At 41.1% G+C, this 20,550-nt stretch overlaps 1 protein-coding gene across 5 annotated transcripts in view; it reads left to right on the top strand.

The window, feature by feature from the left end:
• MAST4 (microtubule associated serine/threonine kinase family member 4) overlaps positions 1–20,550 on the top strand; it is a 521,544-nt gene that overhangs the window by 266,832 nt on the left and 234,162 nt on the right. For all 5 annotated transcript variants that reach the window (XM_059694451.1, XM_059694454.1, XM_059694452.1 and 2 more), the window contains 2 exons: positions 2,552–2,583; positions 16,731–16,766. In XM_059694451.1, the coding sequence (XP_059550434.1) occupies positions 2,552–2,583; positions 16,731–16,766 (68 nt within the window). The remainder of the gene's footprint in view (positions 1–2,551; positions 2,584–16,730; positions 16,767–20,550) is intronic.

The following is a 20,550-nucleotide window of genomic DNA, read 5'->3' as shown; positions in this document are numbered from 1 at the left end:
CTGATCTAACTAGGTATTTGTTAGTGGCCTTATCATGACATTAGGAAAGTAAAACAAGGACACACACACCCAGTACCACAGGGACCTGGGCAGTAAATGTCTTGACGCTGCTCACTTAGATTGAGTGGTACAGACCTTATCAGCATGTGGTCCCCACGTATCAGGGCAGCCGCACTCCTCGCTCTGCCTGCAATTGCTTCGCCTGCCTGGTATTTGCAGCTCCTGTTCACAAGGTCTTGGCCACAGCACAGTCATTTCTCTCACTTTATTACCATCACATCTGATTCCAATTTGCTACCAAATTGAGTTTCCAGTCCCGAGCCTGACATTCAAGCCGTCAGGTGGATTAGCTCCTCCGGCTCGGTTAGCTTGGAAGCGTCAGGTCAGCTGACAGCGGCCTATTGAATGTCCTTGCGCCTCATCTCTGAGCCCCGGCTGCTGTCCCGCAGAGCCGCAGTGCTAGGCTGCACACCGTAACCTTTCTTCTTGTTTAGAACTCATAATTCTAGACGAACTTGAAAGACTGATTAAAAAAAGAGCTGGTGTTTATCCCCTATCTTGCTGTTTCAGCGTTTTTTCCCCCCCAGAGCAGAGCAGCCAGTGGATGGTGGAGTCATTTGGTGAAATATGATTGATCCAACTCTTTGGGATCACTCATTATGCCTTTTCCCTTTTATAGTGATCTATTTGCATGTAAAGTTGAAGTGACGTCTGACATTTTCTTTCTGTTATTAATGCTAACATCTCAGGTACCCTTCCTTTTCTTTAATCTGCTGAATCCAGTAAGAGTCAACTTCCTGCACAGAGTAGTGTTTCTTTATTGGACCCCTTGGCGTCTTGCTGTGCAGTGGGTCTCTAAGTCTTTTCTACAAGGAACAGTCCGGCGAACAAGTACTTCTAGGAAGGTCTCTCATTTCTTTTTAAAATCTGACTACAAAACTAATTTCTCAGGGCTTGTCAGAGCCAAAATGCACAAATAGAAAGTTACTCATTGGTTTTGCATTTCCATTGCAGTTCTGAAGGAAAACTGTCATAGTCAGAGGCTTTAGTCAGTGAAGGTATATTTACGTTTCAGAATCAGGGAGCCAAGTTCAGCAAACACTATAATTTCATGGAGCTAATCAAGGCTTAAGCAATAAAGCAAAACAAAACAGCAAAAAAAGCATTTCACCACTGACCCCTACAGACCTTGAAAGAAAGTTTGCTATTGGAAGAAGGAAAAAGATACCCTGTTCCTAAAATTGTTGATTGTTTCCTCTTGCAATTAAACAGTGATGTGATTATTATAACCCTGTATCAAAATACATTTGCCACTTAATCGTCCGGCATCATATCTAAAGCAGTTGTCCTCCCCTCCAGCCTGCGACGCTCAGGCCACGTTCTGTGGAGCGAACTGCATTGTCTGGAAGTGAGATCTCAGGCCGCTGTCCTGGTAGGCACTGAAGGAGCCCATAAACATAGGGAACAGGAAAGGTGAGTTTGAAGCTGAGGGGAAAACACTTTTGAAAAGATAGTGCTTGAGCTCCTGCAAGGCAAAGACATAAACTATAGTTATGGGAATGGAAAACCAAATTCGCCGAGTCTTTCGAGTTTACAGTGTGTCCTTTTTGAATTTAAATAGTCCGGTAACTCATTGCTCCCTGTTCTTTAATTATTGTCATCAGGTAATCCTTCTTGAGCACCGTGGATTTGAAAACTTCATAAATGGGTGGAGGCACTCCTGTGTCCCTTTGTGCTTGTTTGTTTGCTTGTTGTTGTTTCCCCACAGCCCCTCTGTAGTTAGGTTCATAATGGTCTTAATTAGAGATAAGTGTGAGAGCACCCTTTTAAAGCTAGAAAGTGCTCTATTGATTGGTGTTGCTGTCTAGTTACCTTTTTAGAGGTTCATTAACCTACTTCAAATATCCCAAGTCATAATTCACATTTATTTAAAAAATAACACCAGAAAGAAGTCTTTTGATTTATTTTTGAAAATAAAGTGTAATTTGGGTATGCACAATGTTTTGGCATGAGTCTGTTTCTGTTGGGGACAACTTGTCTGACTTAACTGTTCTTTTCATTTCACAAGAGTAGCCCTTTGCAGCCCCGGCTTCGGGCTTCATCCGGAATGTGGTCACCAGGGTCGTTCCAACTGTTCGGCTATTCAGTTGATTTGCATATTACGCTTTTATTATTATAGATAATCCCGCAAGACTTTTCCTCCTTGTGTCTGTTTCTTCTTTGGATAAGGCCTTTGGTTCATCAGATTTGTCTTATGCTCAATTATAGGGCCAGGTAACTCAACTCAGTATTTTACTGTCATTGCTTTGTGAGGAGTGGTGTCTCCTCTGGAATTTAGGTAAACAGTGTTTGTATCTTGAACACAATAGATAAAAAGAATAATATAAGGAGGGATCCAGCATAAAATTATGACAATAAAATTTCTTATGTATAGCAAATGCCAAATTACGCATAAGGAAGGACAATACATTTCTTGTTATCATTTCCTGTCCCAGTGGTCTGAGGGAATCTAGCTTCTCATATATATCTTTGTGTGTTTTTTCTGTTGCAGAAGGAGCTAAGTCTTCCCAGGAGAGGAAGTTTGTAAGTAGCACGATTCTGTTCCTTTTTTGGGGGGTTTTGGGGGGTGGGGGGAAGGTACAGTTTGTAAAGTGATTATTCTCTGACTTGTTAGATTTTCAGTGGCAAATGGAAAATGAATGATAATCAAACCAAATTAGGAAAACCAAAAAGTGCGTTTCTTTATAAATGTTCAATATTAGTGATTTCAAGGTAACTTGAAAGTTTTCAGGTTGTTTTTAATTTCCTTGCTGGCATTGTAAACCAAAATGCATATTTATTCCTAGAAGAATCTTAATTTAAATTTTAAAATTCTATGTAAACAAGCAAAAACATTATTTGTTCTGCAGATAGTATAAATTGGTCTGAATCAAGAATTATGATCTGGAAATCTCTGATCTTTATACTATGGATTTCATGCAGAGTAAATAATGCAGTTTATATTTGAATTAAGGAAGACTTTGAATGAACTGAGCTCTCTACTGTTAGATCTAGGTCTTAATGAACTGATCCTTGTAAGGCTTTTGTATTTAAATAGCAGATTTATAACTCTTGACCTGATTCCTTCATAGTGGTTTTCAACCTTTTCTTTGCATACATCTTACTTTTAGCCTTTACTAACTCACACTTTTTTTTTCCTGTTTCTGACTTAGTATGTTTTCTATAAACTATTAAAGTAATGTTAATTAGCAAATTACATTCCCCATATCTGTTTAAGGGCCAAATCTCTTTTAATATTTGTGTAAGTCTCAATTCTGTTAATGTTAACATGAGTTGATGGGGGGAATATAAAGAAAATATTCAATTTCTCTACTTGAGAGTATGAATCTTTAATAAAAAGTTAAAAATGATGGCCTAGATTTGTTTGGAGTCTATGCTCTGACTACTCAATAAAAGAAAGTTAGAATTACACTTAAGCCATTTAAAATCCTAATAAAAATCAGTGATCAGTCAGAATATGGGAATAAAGCACGGTACATATCTCAACAGAAATCTACACTTTTTATTATTAGAGAAATTAATACTTCTGAGTGAAGCAAACCCAAAATAAGCATGTTATTTTGAATTTTCAATTAAATCCAAATATCCCCCAAAGAATTAATGATGTATGATATAGATGTTCTGGGACTTACCGTCCTCAGCATTTTCCATGACCATCAGACAGATGCCAGTAATTACTCTTCTCATGCAAGGTTCTTTTATGACTTTGAGAAAACAAAATACTTTTAAAAATAAATGCTACAATGGTTTAAATACAAATTGAATGAAGAAGGGCACAAGTGTGTCTTTTTTAAAAAAAATATATTTTATTGATTTTTTACAGAGAGGAAGAGAGAGGGATAGAAAGTTAGAAACATCGATGAGAGAGAAACATCGATCAGCTGCCTCCTGCACACCCCCTATTGGAAATGTGCCCGCAACCAAGGTACTTGCCCTTGACTGGAATCGAACCTGGGCCCCTTCTATCTGCAGGCAGGTGCTCTATCCACTGAGCCAAACCAGTTAGGGCAAGTGTCTTTATTAGGTATTGATGCTTGCCAACATAATGGTACCTGATTATTAAACCTGATACCACTTTCTTAGTTTATTTACTGCATAAATGCTTTCAGATCTCTTAGCACCTTCTCCCAGAAAGAATAGGGATTTGATCCCAATGTGCTGTGGAATCTTCTTTCCCTGGGAACAGTGAGCAGTGGCATGGTGTGCTGTATTCCTCATTGCCTCTGTTTACACAGAGATGGGACTGAACCTGTCAGGGTGTGCTCCTTCAGACAGCCTGCGCTCTTCCAAGGGGCTTTTGTTGTATCTGCCACTTCTGATTTGTATGTTTTGAAAGATAATATTTAAAAAATGCATTTACATCATTGAGACACATGAATTCATCAGATTAAAAACATTATTTTAAGTAAGCTTAAAGATAATTTTATGTCTAGAATCATAGGAACATAGTATTTAGATATATATTAAGTTTTTATAAATAAAAGACAGAAAATAGGCTTTTTAAATTACAAATCCTATATAATAAAGCCTAATTGCAAATAGACCAAACGGCAAAATGACTGGTCGCTATGATGCACACTGACCACCAGGGGGCAGATGCTCAATACAGGAGCTGTCCCCTGGTGGTCAGTGCGCTCCCACAGGGGGGGAAGCGGGGAGCACCGCTCAGCCAGAAGCCAGAGTCACAGCTGGCGAGTGCAGTGGCAGTGGCGGGAGCCTCTCCTGACTCCGCTGCAGGCGGGCGGTAAGGAGCAAGGGGTCCCGGACTGCAAGAACCCCGGACTGTGAGAGGGATGTCTGACTGCTCCCCCAATGCATGAATTTTGTGCACCGGTCCTCTAGTTTAAAAAAAGCAAACCATATTCTGTTTAAGAAAAAAGAAATTTAGATCCTCATTAGTTTATAATTTATTATCATTTTCTCAAGAACTATCTGAAGTCTGTGCTGATTCATATATGACTTAAAAGGTTGCAAAGGCAATGACTCTGAACTTTTTTTTTTTTTTATGGTGCAAAGGGCAACAGACCAGAGAAGTCAAGGGAATTAACTTTCTGGATGAGATGTTACTAAATAATTAAGTGATCCCAGATCAATCTTCCAGAGACTTTTCCAGCCCATTACCAACTTCAAGGCCGCAGATTCCATCTCTGTTCTGGCCGCTGGGGTAGCTGGATTTGCATTCGTTCTCTTCTTCCTTTCAAAGAGGAATTTAGCCATTTGCCAAAGCTCTTAATCCCAGATTATTCCAGCACTTTTCCTCTTATTCAGTGGAATTGAAGTTGCCATACTCTTTGCTAGCCTTCCTCTCAGCTGCCTCTCAAAAGCTATACATTCTTTAAGTAGATCATGATATAGTTATATAATGAAATACTATACAGCAGGCAGAATGAATGATCTAGAGCAGTGGTTCTCAACCTTGGCTGCACATTAAAATCACCTGGGAATCTTTTTAAAATCCTGATTTCTGGGCCTCATCCTCCGGAAATTCTGTTTCTTTGTTACTAATGTTGTGGCCCCACCCCATAACAAAGAAACAGAATTTCCGGAGGATGAGGCCCAGAAATCAGGATTTTAAAAAGATTCCCAGGTGATTCTAATGTGCAGCCAAGGCTGAGAACCACTGCTCTAGAGTATATGTATCAATGAATGTAACTATCAAAAACAGAATGCTGAGCAAAGTTAAAAGCACATTCGAGGTATAAGATAGTATTTTCATTGTAAAATTTAAACATATGCAAAGCAAGATAGACTATTAGGATACAAACACCTACAGTCAAAGTCTAAAAACATTCATGGGAAGCATTTTTACAATACAGCTTACTTATCAATGCAGGGAGTGAAAGAAATGGAATTTGCGAAAGCCCTACAGAAAGTTTCATGTGTATCATTAATGTGGTGGTGTGTTCGTGGGTGTTTGTAATCTTCCCTCTACATTTTGATATTCTTGGAGTATGTTATTTAAAATTTTCAGTAATTATATGCAGGTGGAATTCTAACTGCTTTACCCAAATACTTCTGGAGACTTAAAGATAATTTGCAGAAAAATTTTGCAGTGATTAGAATAGCTGCTGTGGCCGTACCTGTTGGTTAATGCCAAAATCCTAGGGAGAGTTATGATGATAAATTTTGGTACTTGAAGTACTTTATGGTAGACTGACCAACCTGGAGGTTGAAAGGGTAAGGCAAATGAGATGATAGCATATGTAATGTACAGGTGACATTTCACTGCAGACCTAGATTTGTTGTTTTGATTTAGTCTTTTAAGAGAAATGACTCTAACAATTCTTTGTTTTCCACAAGCTGGCCTGCAGGGTAAGGTACACAGCGTAGATGTTTGTAGATCGTTTCCAAGTCTGTCTCCCCTTGCTAGACTGTGAGCTTCCCAGCCCAGTGAATCACCTGCTTTTTCCACTCTAGTTTAGTGATGGTGAACCTTTTGAGCTCCGCGTGTCAGCATTTTGAAAAACCCTAACTTAACTCTGGTGCCGTGTCACATATAGAAATTTTTTGATATTTGCAACCATAGTAAAACAAAGATTTATATTTTCGATATTTATTTTATATATTTAAATGCCATTTAACAAAGAAAAATCAGCCAAAAAAAATGAGTTCGCGTGTCACCTCTTACCCGCGTGTCATAGGTTCACCATCACTGCTCTAGTTCTTCACAGTATCCGCTACCTGAGGGACAGGAGCTGCAAGCTCAGTCCTTCTTGATTTAAATTCAGTGCGCAACACATAGGCCCCCCTGACGTTCTTTTGATTTTTCTCATACGCACATCTAAACTGTCCATATTTATGAAGGTGCCAGTAGAGCTGTGGGCCTGTCTCATATTTAGAACATGGGTCCTGAAAGGATGTTTCTAAGTGGAAAAACTCTCTGGGAGGTGTTTTCAGGCAGGGAAAGTGGAAAAAGGCTAAAAGCCTAAGGTGTGAGTTAATGGATGGTTCAGGGGCAAAACTGTTGTGTTCCTGGCAGCTACCCTTCATTTACAAAGGACCCCTTTGTGTTTGTTAATTGCCCAAGTCAACAGCTCTCCAAGATGCAGAGAGCTTCACTTTTCATGGCATTCCCTGGAGAGAGGAGCAGGAATGGCTGGGCCAGCTCCCTTGCCTCCTCCAATCCTGTTTGTAATGGACTTTCAGATTTCCCTACACAGAGAAGGAAACTTGCTCTGTCTATTCTCAGCAAGTAAATTCTCCTTCCTACTTAAACTAGCCTTTCTTCTCCACCTTTCCATCGTGAGCACCTTTCATGGAGCCCCACAGGGCTCGATTCATGCAACTCTCTGCAATTATCTATTTTAGTAGAAATGGTGGCTGACACTTGGCCGGTTTCTTGACTGAATGGGTTTTGGCCATACCCAGTTGACAGGGTGTCCAGTGGCAGAGACCCAGAGAGAAGCAGCCCCGAGGTGCTCAGAAGCCCTGAAAAGTGTGTTCTGCCTGCTGAGGAATTGCTGGGAGTATTGCAGTTACTAGAATGCAGCTTAGCAATCCTTTTTGGCTTAGTTTAATTTATTGCTGCAGCCACAGTACTAGCATTTAGTAACTCTCGCTCTCTCGTTATGGAGTTGTGTTCCTTCTTCGTCACCCTTCCCTTTCATCATGGTTCTGGAAGTGGCAGGGCTCTTGCAGGGCTGGCCATGGAATCGGTAGTGCAGTTGTGTACTGTTGTACTCTATTTCCAGGTCTGCAAGGACATTTACCTCCCTCTCCACAACAAAGTCAGGCGTCTGAAAGACACCTACCACCGTGCTGGACGTCCCAGGACTAGAAACCCATTCACTTGCATCTTAGTGATGTTTTCTCTTCAGTGTCTCACTGGAGTGCACGTACCTTGGGGCGGGGTGTGTCTGAGCTGCATTTAGCACAGCGGAAGACCATTCATTAAAGGATGACTACAGAGGGACAGGGTGACAGAGGGGAGCAGCTGTCGGGAACCTTTTTGCCACATGTAAGTGAAGAAATGTATGAAAGGGTGAGGGACTTCTTTCAGTTCTTTCTGATTTTGTCTTTCTTGGGCAGGGGCAGGACAGGGTGTCCAAGTATGGGGTGGAAGATGAGAGTGGGCAGAAGGAGAGGGTTTTGTCACAGAGTGGATAGGACTGCAGAGGCAAAGGACCTGATTGTTCCTAGAAACTTCTGGGTGAGCTGGGCTTGCTGGACTGAAGAGATAGTTTGTCTCATATTGATGTACTAGGGGCCCGGTGCACGAAATTCGTGCACTGGGTGTGTGTGTGTGTGTGTGTGAGGGGAGTGTCCCTCAGCCCAGCCTGCCCCTTCTCACATACTGGGAGCCCTCAGGCGTTGACCCCCATCACCCTCCAATCGCAGGATCGGCCCCTTGCTCAGGCCTGACGCCTCAGAGGACCCTCATTTCCCCCCATCACTGGTTCTGCCCCCAGCCCAGGCCTGATGCCTCGGCCAGAGGCGTAGGCCCCCATCACCCTCCGATCGCCTGATCGGCCCCTTGCCCAGGCCTGACGCCTCCGCCAGAGGTGTCAGGCTTGGACAGGGAACCCCTATCTCCCCCTGATCACTGGCTCTGGCCCCCGCCCAGGCCTGAGGCCTCTGGCCCAGGAATCATGCCTGGGCAGGGGACCCCCATCTCCCTCTGATCGCTGGCTCCACCCCCCGCCCAAGCCTGACGCCTCTGACCCAGGCTTCAGGCCTGGGCAAGGGGACCATCATATCCCCCCCAATCCCCAGCTCCGCCCCCCACCCAGGCCTGATGCCTCGGCCAGAGGAGTTGACCCTCATCACCAATCACCGGATCGGCCCCTTGACCAGGCCTGAGGCCTCCGGCAGAGGTGTCAAGCCTGGGCAGGGGACCCCCATCTCCCCGCGATTGCAGGCTCTGCCCCTGCCCAGGCCTAATGCCTCTGGCTGAGGCGTCCGGCTCGGGCAGCGGGGACCCGCAGCTGCAGCGGCCCTGTGATCATGGGCTTCGCTTTAGGCCCAGGCAAGGGACTCCTAGCTCCCGGGACTGCCAGCTTCAACCGTGCCCAGCTCCCATCGCTGGCTCCACCCCTACTTCCTGCTATCACTGGCCAGGGCGGAAAAGGCACCTGATTCTCCGATCATGGCTGGGGGGCAGCTCTTAGCTCCCCCCTGGGTTTCCGATCACTGTCAGTGGCAGGGGGCTTCTTCATGCTTTCCCTTTCGCCTCCCTGCATTGTGCCTACATATGCAAATTAACCGCCATCTTGTTGGCAGTTAACTGCCAATCTTAGTTGGCAGTTAATTTGCATATAGCCCTGATTAGCCAATGAAAAGGGTATCGTCGTACGCCAATTACCATTTTTCTCTTTTATTAGATAGGATTGAAAGGAGTAATGGACATATATAGGTTTGTGTACTTTTTAAAAAGAAGACATTCAGGCCGATTGTGTTTCAGCCAGAATATAGTGCCTGGACGGACCCTTTGGGAAAGTAGTTTGAATAAAATGAGGCTATTCCAGAATACAAGGAGAGGGAATCACCTTGGCTTTACAACTGAGTTGAGTTAGATTTATCAGATTTTCAGCAAGGTGAAGGCAACATTTCCTGAAAGAGAGGAAAAGAGCTTAATTCAAATAAAATAAAGAACATGTAAACCATATTTGGATGAGTTTTAAAATAAATTTAGTTTTCTTCATTGCACTTTCTTCTCTCCCATCCCCACAAATATTGAAGCAAGAATTTCAAAATATCTAATGTCGAAGCCAAATGGAAGTCCAATGTCGTTTTGAATGTTAGAAACCCAGAAACAAAAGAAAAACATGGAGTGTTGCATCCGAATTAGCATTTAAAGTGGCATGTTTATATAAAGAGAGCACGGTGTAATATATCCTGGGAGTAAAGAGAGGATTTCAGACTGTGAAGGAATGTCAATTGCATTTATATATTCATCGAATAGGCAGCTGGGTATTTGTATGTTTTGGCAGCATCCCTCATCACGTCTGCGTTCGTCTTCTGTGAAGTGGGTAGGAGAGCGGACCTGGGCGATAGAAACAGTGTAGGATTGATCATCTTCCCTTTGACAATTGTAGGAAGACCTTAGCTTTGCTTCCGGAGCTTTATCAGAATATGTGCTTTGCAAACACACTTGGGAATGCACAGCAGGATCTGTGTGTGTGTTTGTTTGGGTGGAGGCAGGGGAAGCCCGAGGCTTGTGATTCTCAAGGTGAATCCAAAATGTCACCCCAATTAAGAACTATTGTTCTTAGGAGAGCTTTAGGGTGTAACAAAGGCACTAGGGGAAGTTTTCTACTTCATATTTACTAGAATAACTTTTAGCAAACCTGAGTCAGATGGGAATTAGGGGAAGTTTTTAGTGAGCACTCCTTTTCAGCGAGGCGTGGACAGGTGCCACAGAAGCAGGCAGATGGCTGTGTTTTCTCACTAGTGCCACCTCCCAGGTCTGCTACTCCATGGGCATTTCAGAGCATGGACGCAGTAGCCACACTGCCTGGGTTCCAACCATCTATCTGTCATTGAGCCAGCCGTGTGACCTTCAGAAAGTTATTTCACCTCTATGCGTTTTTAGTATTTCCCTCTGTAAAATGGGAATACTGTTCTCTCCTGGAGTGTTTTGAAGATTGTTTATCTGTTAATATTTGTAAAGTGTTTATAACAGTGTTTGGCATGCATTATTTTATTAATAAATAAAACATATTGCAAGTGTTTTATTAAATAAATAAAATACATTGGGAATGAAGCTTTCCCCCAATCACTTATTTTTGTCCTGTAGAGTTAGACCACAATATAGGCTGAGGAAGTTCCTTTAATATATATATATATATATGTATATATATATGTATATCCTTTTTTTTTAATTGATTTTTTACAGAGAGGAAGGGAGAGGGATAGAGAGTTAGAAACATCGATGAGAGAGAAACATCAATCAGCTGCCTCCTGCACGCCCCCTACTGGGGTTGTGCCCACAGCCAAGGTACATGCCCTTGACCGGAATCGAACCTGGGACCCTTGAGTCCGCAGGCTGATGCTCTATCCACTGAGCCAAACCGGTTAGGGCTGAGGAAGTTCCTTTAAAGCCAGATCATTTGAGCTGCATTTCCTGAGGGACTGTTTACAAATCTTCTGTCAGTGAAGGTGTGTTAAAGAGGTCAGTTGACCCCATATTTGTGGGAATCCACATTTACCCATGAAGGTCCACCTACGAGTTTCCTAGATGCCCTGTGGGGACAGACCCACAGGTGTTCTGTTCTGCATCATCAGGCTGTGAAGGAACAGGCTGTGCTAACGGCCCCTCCTCCAGGGCAATTCATCCTTTTCGGCCTGCCCATCCTCAGCACGAAGACAGGTCACTTCTTGACACTGTGCATTGGGACAGACAGGCTTTGAGGAAAGTGAGGTAGGATGTTATAGATGTCCATGTGGAGACTTTTAATCCTAAGATGGCAAAGCTGGAAGAAACCTTAACAGAAATCTGATGAGAATACTTCTGTTTGGTAAGTGAGGGACCAGCGCCGAGGATTCGGGATTCTCTTGTGCTCAGAGAGCTCCTTGGCTGTGAGCTGGGACTAGGATTTGGGGTTCCTACCCCAAACTGGGAAGCACCCTTTGCTTCTTAAGGGCAAGTCTATTTTGTTAGAAGTAAGAGAACATCCGCAAGGATGTGGCTGCATTTTGTACTGTAAGATGTGAGTTTTAGCACTGACATCCACAGCATGGACCAAATAAAGGGGGGACTTCACAGACATGCTTGACTTCACCCGCTTGTCACGGTTTCTTTGAACATTTTACAAAGCATGGCCTCAACCTCTTCTTAAGAGTTTACTCTTAAAACTGCAACCAAAGGGAAGACCTCAGAGTCTCACACCAGCACCACCAGGATGCTGTTTGCTCGGACAAATAAGAGACTTGTGACAGTCACACTGGTGGGATGTGGCCTTCCCAGCTGCAGTAACTGGCAGTCCCCAAATGGGTGCATACTTAATGAGACATTTGAGCTGGGCAGCTGCATTTTGTATTGTTCTCTGTGCCCCATTGTGCTGCCTGGGCCTCTGGCTAACTGTGGGGAGGTGGGTGCTACCTGGAAGAGCTCATTGTGTCTTGGAGTTTCTCCTTACCCTCTCTGCCCTTCTGACTCCCGACAGTTCAGCTCCCTGCTCTTTGCTCTTGCTGGCAGCCCACTGTCGGACCTGACCAGCCGGGTCAAGTTATTTCAGGGTTTCCTTCTCTGCTTTCTGCACAGAATTCCCTCTGGGAATTCGGGAGGGTCATTTCTTTCACCTAAATTCACATGCATTGTCTTTACCATGTTGTTCAATAAAGTCACCAGTTCTGGAATGAGGTTGAGGACTTCTCCGTGCTTAGGTGTGGGAACCTAAGACATGCACATAGCACATGCCGGAAATGCACACTCCTCTCCCCGGGGGGTCCTTCTGGTACAGCTTCACCTGCTACATCACCCAGGTAAATTTTGACCAAAGGACTTGTAGGCAGATAACTCTCTAAGCACAATTGCAGGAGAGAAAAAAACGTTTTATTTAGCATATTCTCTGAATTTTATTTGCAAGTGGACACGGGTGGCATCCATTCGACCAAGCACAGAAGGATAAATTTTACTGTTTTAAGAATGAAAATCCTAAGAAGAAAATCAAATATGCATATTCTATTCAGGGGAAAATTTTTAAATGCCTTTATTCTAGGAATATAAATTTTTCTTTCAAGAACTACTTGTAGATGTAGTAGATGCTTATGTGAAGGTGTTCTTACCCTGTTGGAAAATATTCACTTGGCATATGCTTTGTGCTCTTCATTGTGCAGGAAAAATGATTTCTGACTTCCGTGGTGCCATAGAGACCAACAGGATTAACCTTAGGGTGACACTAACACTGAATGCTGGACTCTCACTAAACCCTGATTTTCCAGTGCAGTCTTTATTGTCATCGGTGGTGGTGGGACGTGCTTTTACTTAGGAGGTTAGCTTAAGACAGAGGTTATCTTTTGGATTTCTTTTTATTTTTCAAAAGCTGAGGGTGGTATTTGCTTTGAGGAGTTGGCACCTCGTGACATCCTCCTGTAGCTGCTGTGGAACAAATGATGTTTACTGCGGGGGCAGTGAGGACCTTGGCGCTGGCAGGAGGAGAAGGGAGGGAGCGTGCTGCTCCTCTCCTCCGCTCTCCTTGGCCTCGCTGCAGAGGCGCTGAACAGCATTTGCTCTGCATGGGGCACATGAGCGAGTTCACCAGGGGTTTTGTATCGCAGGGTAAAAAGCATCATGTTTAGAAGCTTAACAAATCAAGAATCAATTATCTGGGAGAATAAGCAGAAGGTTCTTTACGTCTAAGGCAAATTAGTTTAAACTGCTAAAACCAGTCCTTGTGGATTAAAGAAGCACTTGGAAGCAATGGAGTATATTTTACAAATGCACTTGACATTGTATACTGAAATGAAATGAATAGATCCGTGCACGGGTTCCACGTCTTAGGGGAACAGTGGTGGCTTTCTTAGGTGGGATTCCAAGGTATTACCAACTTGTATGTAAATGCACTTGCTTTGGATAGAGTCACAGGAAAAGCTATTGTCATCAAACATCTGGTTAAAAGAATGGTACTTAATTATTATCTTTGAGGGTTCAGGCCACTTGGCTCTATTCTAATTTCTTCCCCCCCTCCAGAAAGCTGTTGGTCGGACAATATCTTTAAGATCACAGTAGGATGGCGATGGCGATGTTTGTCTGGGAAACAGTTAAAGGGGAAATTAAAGCAAAGATAATTTAAATTGGTACTTAACTGCCCAACATGCACCTTTTATCTACTATTTAACATTGCCCAGGCTGAGTACCCAAGAATTGTGAATTCTATGTGTCATAAACCCCAACAGATTTTAAAACAACAAAACAAACAAAAAAGTGCATCATGAAATTCCACGTAGCATGAGCCAATTTCAGCTGTCCCAGGAGCGGCAGAACCCTGCATCGTTTAGTAGTTAATGTTCCCCAGCAGCTAACAATGCTTCCTACGCCGCACCCCACTCCCACGCCCCCCTTTTTTTAAACAGCGTTATTGAAGCATAATTGACTACAATAAACTGCACTCAGAGTACAAGTTTATAAATAGATGTATGTATATATCTGAAACTACCATCACAATCAAGGTAGTGGAGTACCCACTTTCCCCAGAAGTTTCCTCTTACCAGTTTATAATCGCTCCTTCCACCCTCACATGCCCAGTCAGTTACTAATACTTTCCATACCTAAAGATCAGTTTGCATTTTCTAAAATTTTAAATAAATGAAAGAGTACTGTTTGCACTTTTTTATGGTCTGGTTTATTTTATTCAGCACAATCATTTTGAAATTATGTTTGTATTGCTAAGTAATATCCCATTAAGTGGGTGCAGCATCGCTGGATTATCCATTCACTTGCTGATGGACATTTGAGTGGCTTATAGGTTTTGGCCATTATAAATAAGCTACTATTCATTGGTGGATTTCCTCTCAGCCTGTGGCTTTTATTTTCAGTCTCTTTATAGCATTTATTGAAAAGCAAAGTTTTAAATTTTGATGAAGTCTAATTTAGCTCCTGAGTTTTTTCCTCAGAAGATTTGTAGTTTTCAACGTTACATTTAGGTCTGTGATTCATTCTGAGTTAATGTTGTATACAGGGTGAAGTATGGGTTGAAGGTCATGTTCTTAAGTATGGTACATATTTGTTCCAACATCATTTGTGGGACAGACTGTCCTTTCTCCACTGAGTCACTTTGTACCTTGTTGAAAATAACTGTCCATATGTTTGTGTGTTTAGTTACAGACTTTCTTTTCTGTTCCATTGGCCTATTTGTCTTCATAGCAACACCACACTATTTTATTTTTATAGCCTTATAAGAACCTTAGATAGCAGATATTGTTAGTTCTTCAACTTTGTTCATTTTTTTTCCCCAAAGTGTCTTTTGGCTAATTTAGGTTTTTAATTTTGGAATCATTTTCTACAAAAATGGTCTGTTGAGACTTTTATTGGAATTGCATTACATGTGTAGATCAATTGAGGAAACTGTGAAGAGTTTTCCAGTGGTATAATAACACTCTAGTCTTAGAGATAAATTAGGGAGAATCATGTGTGACTTGATACAGTGTGGAGGCACTGGGGTAAAACTGTCCCCCAATATGTGTTGTTGGAAGAGATGGGTTACCCAGCTGGGGGAGACCAGTTGAGAAATGAGTGACTACAAATGAGCAAATACTTGGTCAGAAAAAGTCCCCTCAGGGAAGCCCAAGAGAAATGGTTGGATGGGTAGTTCTGGGAGCAGCGCAGGTAAAGATTTCAAGCTGAAGTCAGAGGGGAATAGCCACATTTCTTCTGGAAAGAACTGCAGTGGACAGCTCAGGCTCAGCATAGTCGGGGAATTGAGGAGGAAGCATGTGACCAGATGAGCTTCAGGTGTGTAAGCTCAGGTGTTCACCTCTAGTGGGTGAGAGGGACACACAGTCTAGAACGGTGGTGATCAGGGAATAGTTAGGGAGGGTTGGCCTTAGGCTCTAACAGTCCCCGCAGTGACTGAGTCTTAGAAAAACAAGGAAGGTCGATTGTACATTTCAACTGATTGTTGGTCTAAAACAGCGGTTCTCAACCAGAGGTGATTTTGTCCCCTCAGGGAAGATTTGACAACATCTAGAGACATTTTTAATGGTCACAACTACTGGGCAGTGTGGCTTCTCCTATCATCTAGAAAGCAGAGGCCAGGGATGTTGTTAAACATCCTACGGAGCACAGGACAACAGCAACTCTCTGCAATAAAGACTTATCTACCCAAAATGTCAATAGTGCCAGAGTTGGGGAATCTGATCCCGAGAGGGTGGACCAGTAAAGATGGCGGCAGGAGAGTGGAAGTCATTGATTGCTCTGACGCCTCAGGTCTGTGTTGTCTGGAGGAGAAACACTGTCTGTGTGGTGACCGTGGAAAGGTACCCTGCATGACCAGGAGGTAGTTTGTGGAAATCTTCTTTGGGTATATTTCCAAAAGATGTCTAAAAATATTATCATCAAATAAAACTAGTTTACAAAAGCATGCCTTGACTACAAATGATTGAAATCAGTGTTCACCAACCATCTGCATTAATTCACTTCAGGAGAATGTTTGTTTGTTTATTTACTATTTTACTAAGAGATGAATGTTTGGAAACACTGCTGCTCTACTACCAGTAAGAAACGCTAATGATTTTTCTTAAATATATTTTTTAAATTATGAAATTAATGTGGTGCTATAGTAACTAGTGAAACAGCACTAAGATACGCTAAGAGAAATAAATAATCCTCATCTCTTCCAGTCCCTGTGTCCATTCACAACCCCAGGTGGCCACTGTCTGCCTTCAGCGTTTCTCTGTATTCTTCCGTCCCTTATACAGTGCACGAGTGCATGCCCACCCGTCATTTTCTTGCCCTTGTTGCTGCTCTCTTCAGAATGACATTGTAGCACTCACTCTTCAATTTGCTTTTCTCCCAATTTTAGTCTTCCAAGTCAGATTTATCTCATTCTTCTTTATAATTATATACTATTCTATATTACAGATATATCATATTTTACTTAACCATTTTCCCATTGGCGATCATTCATGTTATTACCAGCCCTTTCCTTCCTCTGCCCCACCATGAACAATGCTGCAATAAACATCTTGGTACCTATGTCCTTACATACTGGTCCTTTTTTTTTCCCCTATAGGATAGATTCCCAGAAGTGGAATTGCTTGGTCAAACGGTATGTGTATTTTTAATTTTAATAGATATTGTTAGATTACTTTCCGCAAAGGACTAGCAAGTCACATTTGCACATAAGAGCACCCATTTCCTACATTCTCACCAGCATTGGATGCTACCATTCCTTTTAATTCCTGCCAATCTTATTATCTCTGACCATTACTTTAATTTGCATTTTCTGCAGTACCATTGATGTGGAGTATATTTTCATATGTTTATTGTCCATTTGAATTTCTCTTTGTTTCATTTCATGTTCATTTCCACTGCCCATTTATTTGTTTTGTAGTGTTTTTGTTTCACAGTTCTGAAAAGCTATTTATTGTGTTTTAGAAATGTTAATACTCTGTTGTATTTTTGCAAATATATCTTTACAGTTTTTGTCTCTGTGTATATGCTTTTTGCCAAATGAAAATTGTTTATTATTATTCAATCAAATATGTTTGTCCTTTTTTTATTGTTTCTTAATCTGTTTTGTGCAAGGTGGTGTCATCCATCACAAGGTCATACAAATATTCTCATAAATTTTCTTCCCAACTTTTTTAAACATTAAGTCTTACTCAAGTTTTAAATTTTATACATGATATGAGGTAGGAGTCTTTCTTTTCTTTTTTTCCAGTTACTTAAGTCCTAGTTATAACAAGAAATTTAATTTTTCATGGGACTAAAATGTTACCTTGTCACATAAATATTTGGATCATTTCTGGACTCTCTCTTCCGATCTCTGTATGTCTGTTTCTGTTCCCAAACCATTCTGTTTTGAATGCTATGGCTTTCTATTGAATTGTAATGTCTGGTAAGTTCTCCTTAACTGGCCTTTTTTAAAATACTTTTCATGGCTGTTTTTAAACCATTTATTTTTCTGGCTAAGTTAAATTTAAAATTTTGGGACTTTTTTCTTAAGTGTTTTCAATATAAAAGATAATATAACAATGAATATGATAAATATAACAAAAATTACTATTGTGTAGTGTGTGGAATCTTAAAGACAATACTTAATTTTAAATTCATGTAAATGTGAATAGTAACTTATTCGGGTTCACTGATATTCTTAATTGCTTTTGGAAACTTTAGTTGTTATAATATTAAGGTGATAAATACCTTTCTGTTTTTCTAATGGCATTTGAAATATTGGAGATAAACACTAAAACTGCCTGTGATAAGAAATAATAGTAATATGGCCCTATAAATGAACACATATACAAATACATATGAGGTTTGTATTTTGCTTATGAAAGCAAAGAGACATCCCTTGTAAGTTCTATCCATGTTCACTTGGTTATAGAGAAAAAACACAAAACCATTAGTTTGTTCTGTAGCCAAAAGTGTAATGATGAAATAATTAACGTATTGTGATTATTATTGAATAGTATACTTGGAAAAATTACAGCTATGTTTTAAAAAATGAGATTCCTAGTACTTTCAATATTATAATTTAAATAAATGGATTGCTATGGCAATTTTTGCATGTGTCTAAATATTAAAGATGAAAATTTAAAAAGAGGAGGATATTAATGAAAATTATTCACATAAGGAAAAAAAGGACTTAGTAAATTTAGAGTTACATTTAAACCTTCTATATGAACTTGCAATCTTTAAAAAAATTAATCTATTTATTTGCTTATGTATTTTTAGGTATATTTTTATTGGTTTCAGAGAGGAAGGGAGAAGGATAGAGAGATAGAAACATCAATGATGAGGGAGAAACACTGATCAGCTGCCTCCTGCATGCCCCACACTGAGGATCTAGCCTGCAACCCAGACATGTGCCCTGACCGGGAATCGAACCATGACCTCCTGGATCATCATATGTCTCACTCAATCACTGAGCCACGCTGGTCAGGCTATTTATTTTTTAATCCTCACCCAAGGATATGCTTATTGATTTTTAGAGAGAGAGGGAGAGAGAAAGGGGCAGAGAGAACTGGTAGGTGGGAAGAGAGAGAGAGAGAAAGAGGGAGAGAGAGAGAGAGAGAAAGAGAGAGAGAGGAACATCAATGTGAGAGAGAAACATTGATCGGCTGCTTCCCGTATGGCCCTCACCTGGGATCAAACTCGAAACCTAGGCATCTGCCTTAACTGGGAAGGATTCGCAGCCCTTCTAGCGCACGGCATGATGCTCCAGCCAACTGAGCCACCTGGCCCACGCTGAACTTAGAATCTTTATTAAATGAAAATCAAATACAATTTTCTGCTCTGTTCTAAAGAAGGTAATGAACAGTTACCTTCCAGCTTCTATTCCATACTCATATGAAACATCATACTAGGCACTCCCTCCCTACACCCCAATTTTGGTTTCTAATATTACTTTCCATGAAAGTGCATCAAGACTCTTTCTGGAACTTAGGGAAAAATTACTGGTTTGGAATAGGTGTTTTGTTTGTTTGGTTGGGTTTTTTGTTTTTGCTAAAGAACAGGCATGCTTTCAATGGTGTGTGGAGGTTGAGCTATAAAGGACAGATGAGCCAAATTGAAGGCACTTCTGCTGGCCAATAGTGGACATCTAAGTGACAGAGGGAATGGTAATTATAAGGCCTTGAACAAGTTAAGCCTTGCAAAAGCCAGCAGTCAATCATGTTATATCAAAGGTGACAAATGGCATAAATTGTGCTAATTGAAAGGCATATCATGTGTCGAAATAAGCTGTATTTCGGTCAATTCAAATTGTGTTTGCTGCACTCAAGTTTTAATCATCATCAAAATTGACAGATGTGACAAATATAAAAAGATATAACTAGAGTATATTTTAAATGTAATTATGCATGTGTGTTAAGTATCTGTAGGCTATCATTGGAACTTAAAATCACAGTAAAAACAATAAAATAAGGGTATCATAAAATTACTAATAAAGGAATGTTGCCTTTATAATACCGTCAAATATTTAAACCTTTAATTTGCTCCAGGCTGCCCAGTTCTAAAGACTCTGGAAGGATAGAGTTTAAATTAGGATAGAGAACCTCTCTGCTTTTATACAACAAAGAAACATAAGCAACCACCTGTGAATGGGGTTGGAGTGACTACAGGCGTCCACAGGCAATAAACAGAGTAGTTTTTATTCCTGAAGCCAGAACATCTTGGCAGTGTTGTTGCAGTGTTTCGATGTATTCAAAAAGTCACCATAACTAGGGGACGTGAAGCGATAAACTAGGAAGATATAAGCACTAGAATAATTAAAATGGTGCTCACAGGACTTGAGGAATGAGGAGAGGGTGATGCCCCAACGTTGAGTAAAAATAACCATGTGTTGATTCATATGCGTGAACTGTCATGAAGAGCCCCTCTGCCTCACATAAAGATACTAGACAAGTGATGATATTACTGAGCTGACTGAGAAGCAATGACGTACCTCCAAAAACATTTCAGGTATTATGTTCTGACAGGCCAGGGCTATCTTTTCTGGACCTATTAAGGTAAACTGGAACCCATCTTCATTCATAGGTATCCTTAATCTACATCAAACTACAATAAAACAACTTTATGTGATGATACTTTTAAAAGATGAAAAAAAATTTACAACTGAAAACAAAACAAAAAGACCAACTAAACAAAACTGAGCCGAATGCATGTTTTCTACACATTAATTATCAGTTTAAGACTTGCAAAAGTTGCCTACAAGTGGCCGAGGGAAAATGGGAACTTTACTTGACGTTGTTCTAACTTCATGCTATCCTCTTGTTCTTGTTAAAATGTTACCCTCCTTAAATATTACCTTTGTGTGTTTGGTGCTTTCTTAAAATGATCTCAACATAAAATCTCACCAGTTTCCCATCTTTAGTTTGTCTGGATCC

The sequence above is a fragment of the Myotis daubentonii genome, chromosome 4 (genome assembly GCF_963259705.1).
Source record: "Myotis daubentonii chromosome 4, mMyoDau2.1, whole genome shotgun sequence".
Lineage (NCBI taxonomy): Eukaryota > Metazoa > Chordata > Mammalia > Chiroptera > Vespertilionidae > Myotis > Myotis daubentonii.
Note: the sequence above shows the minus strand (reverse complement) of the source record. Positions and strands in the feature narration are given on the sequence as shown.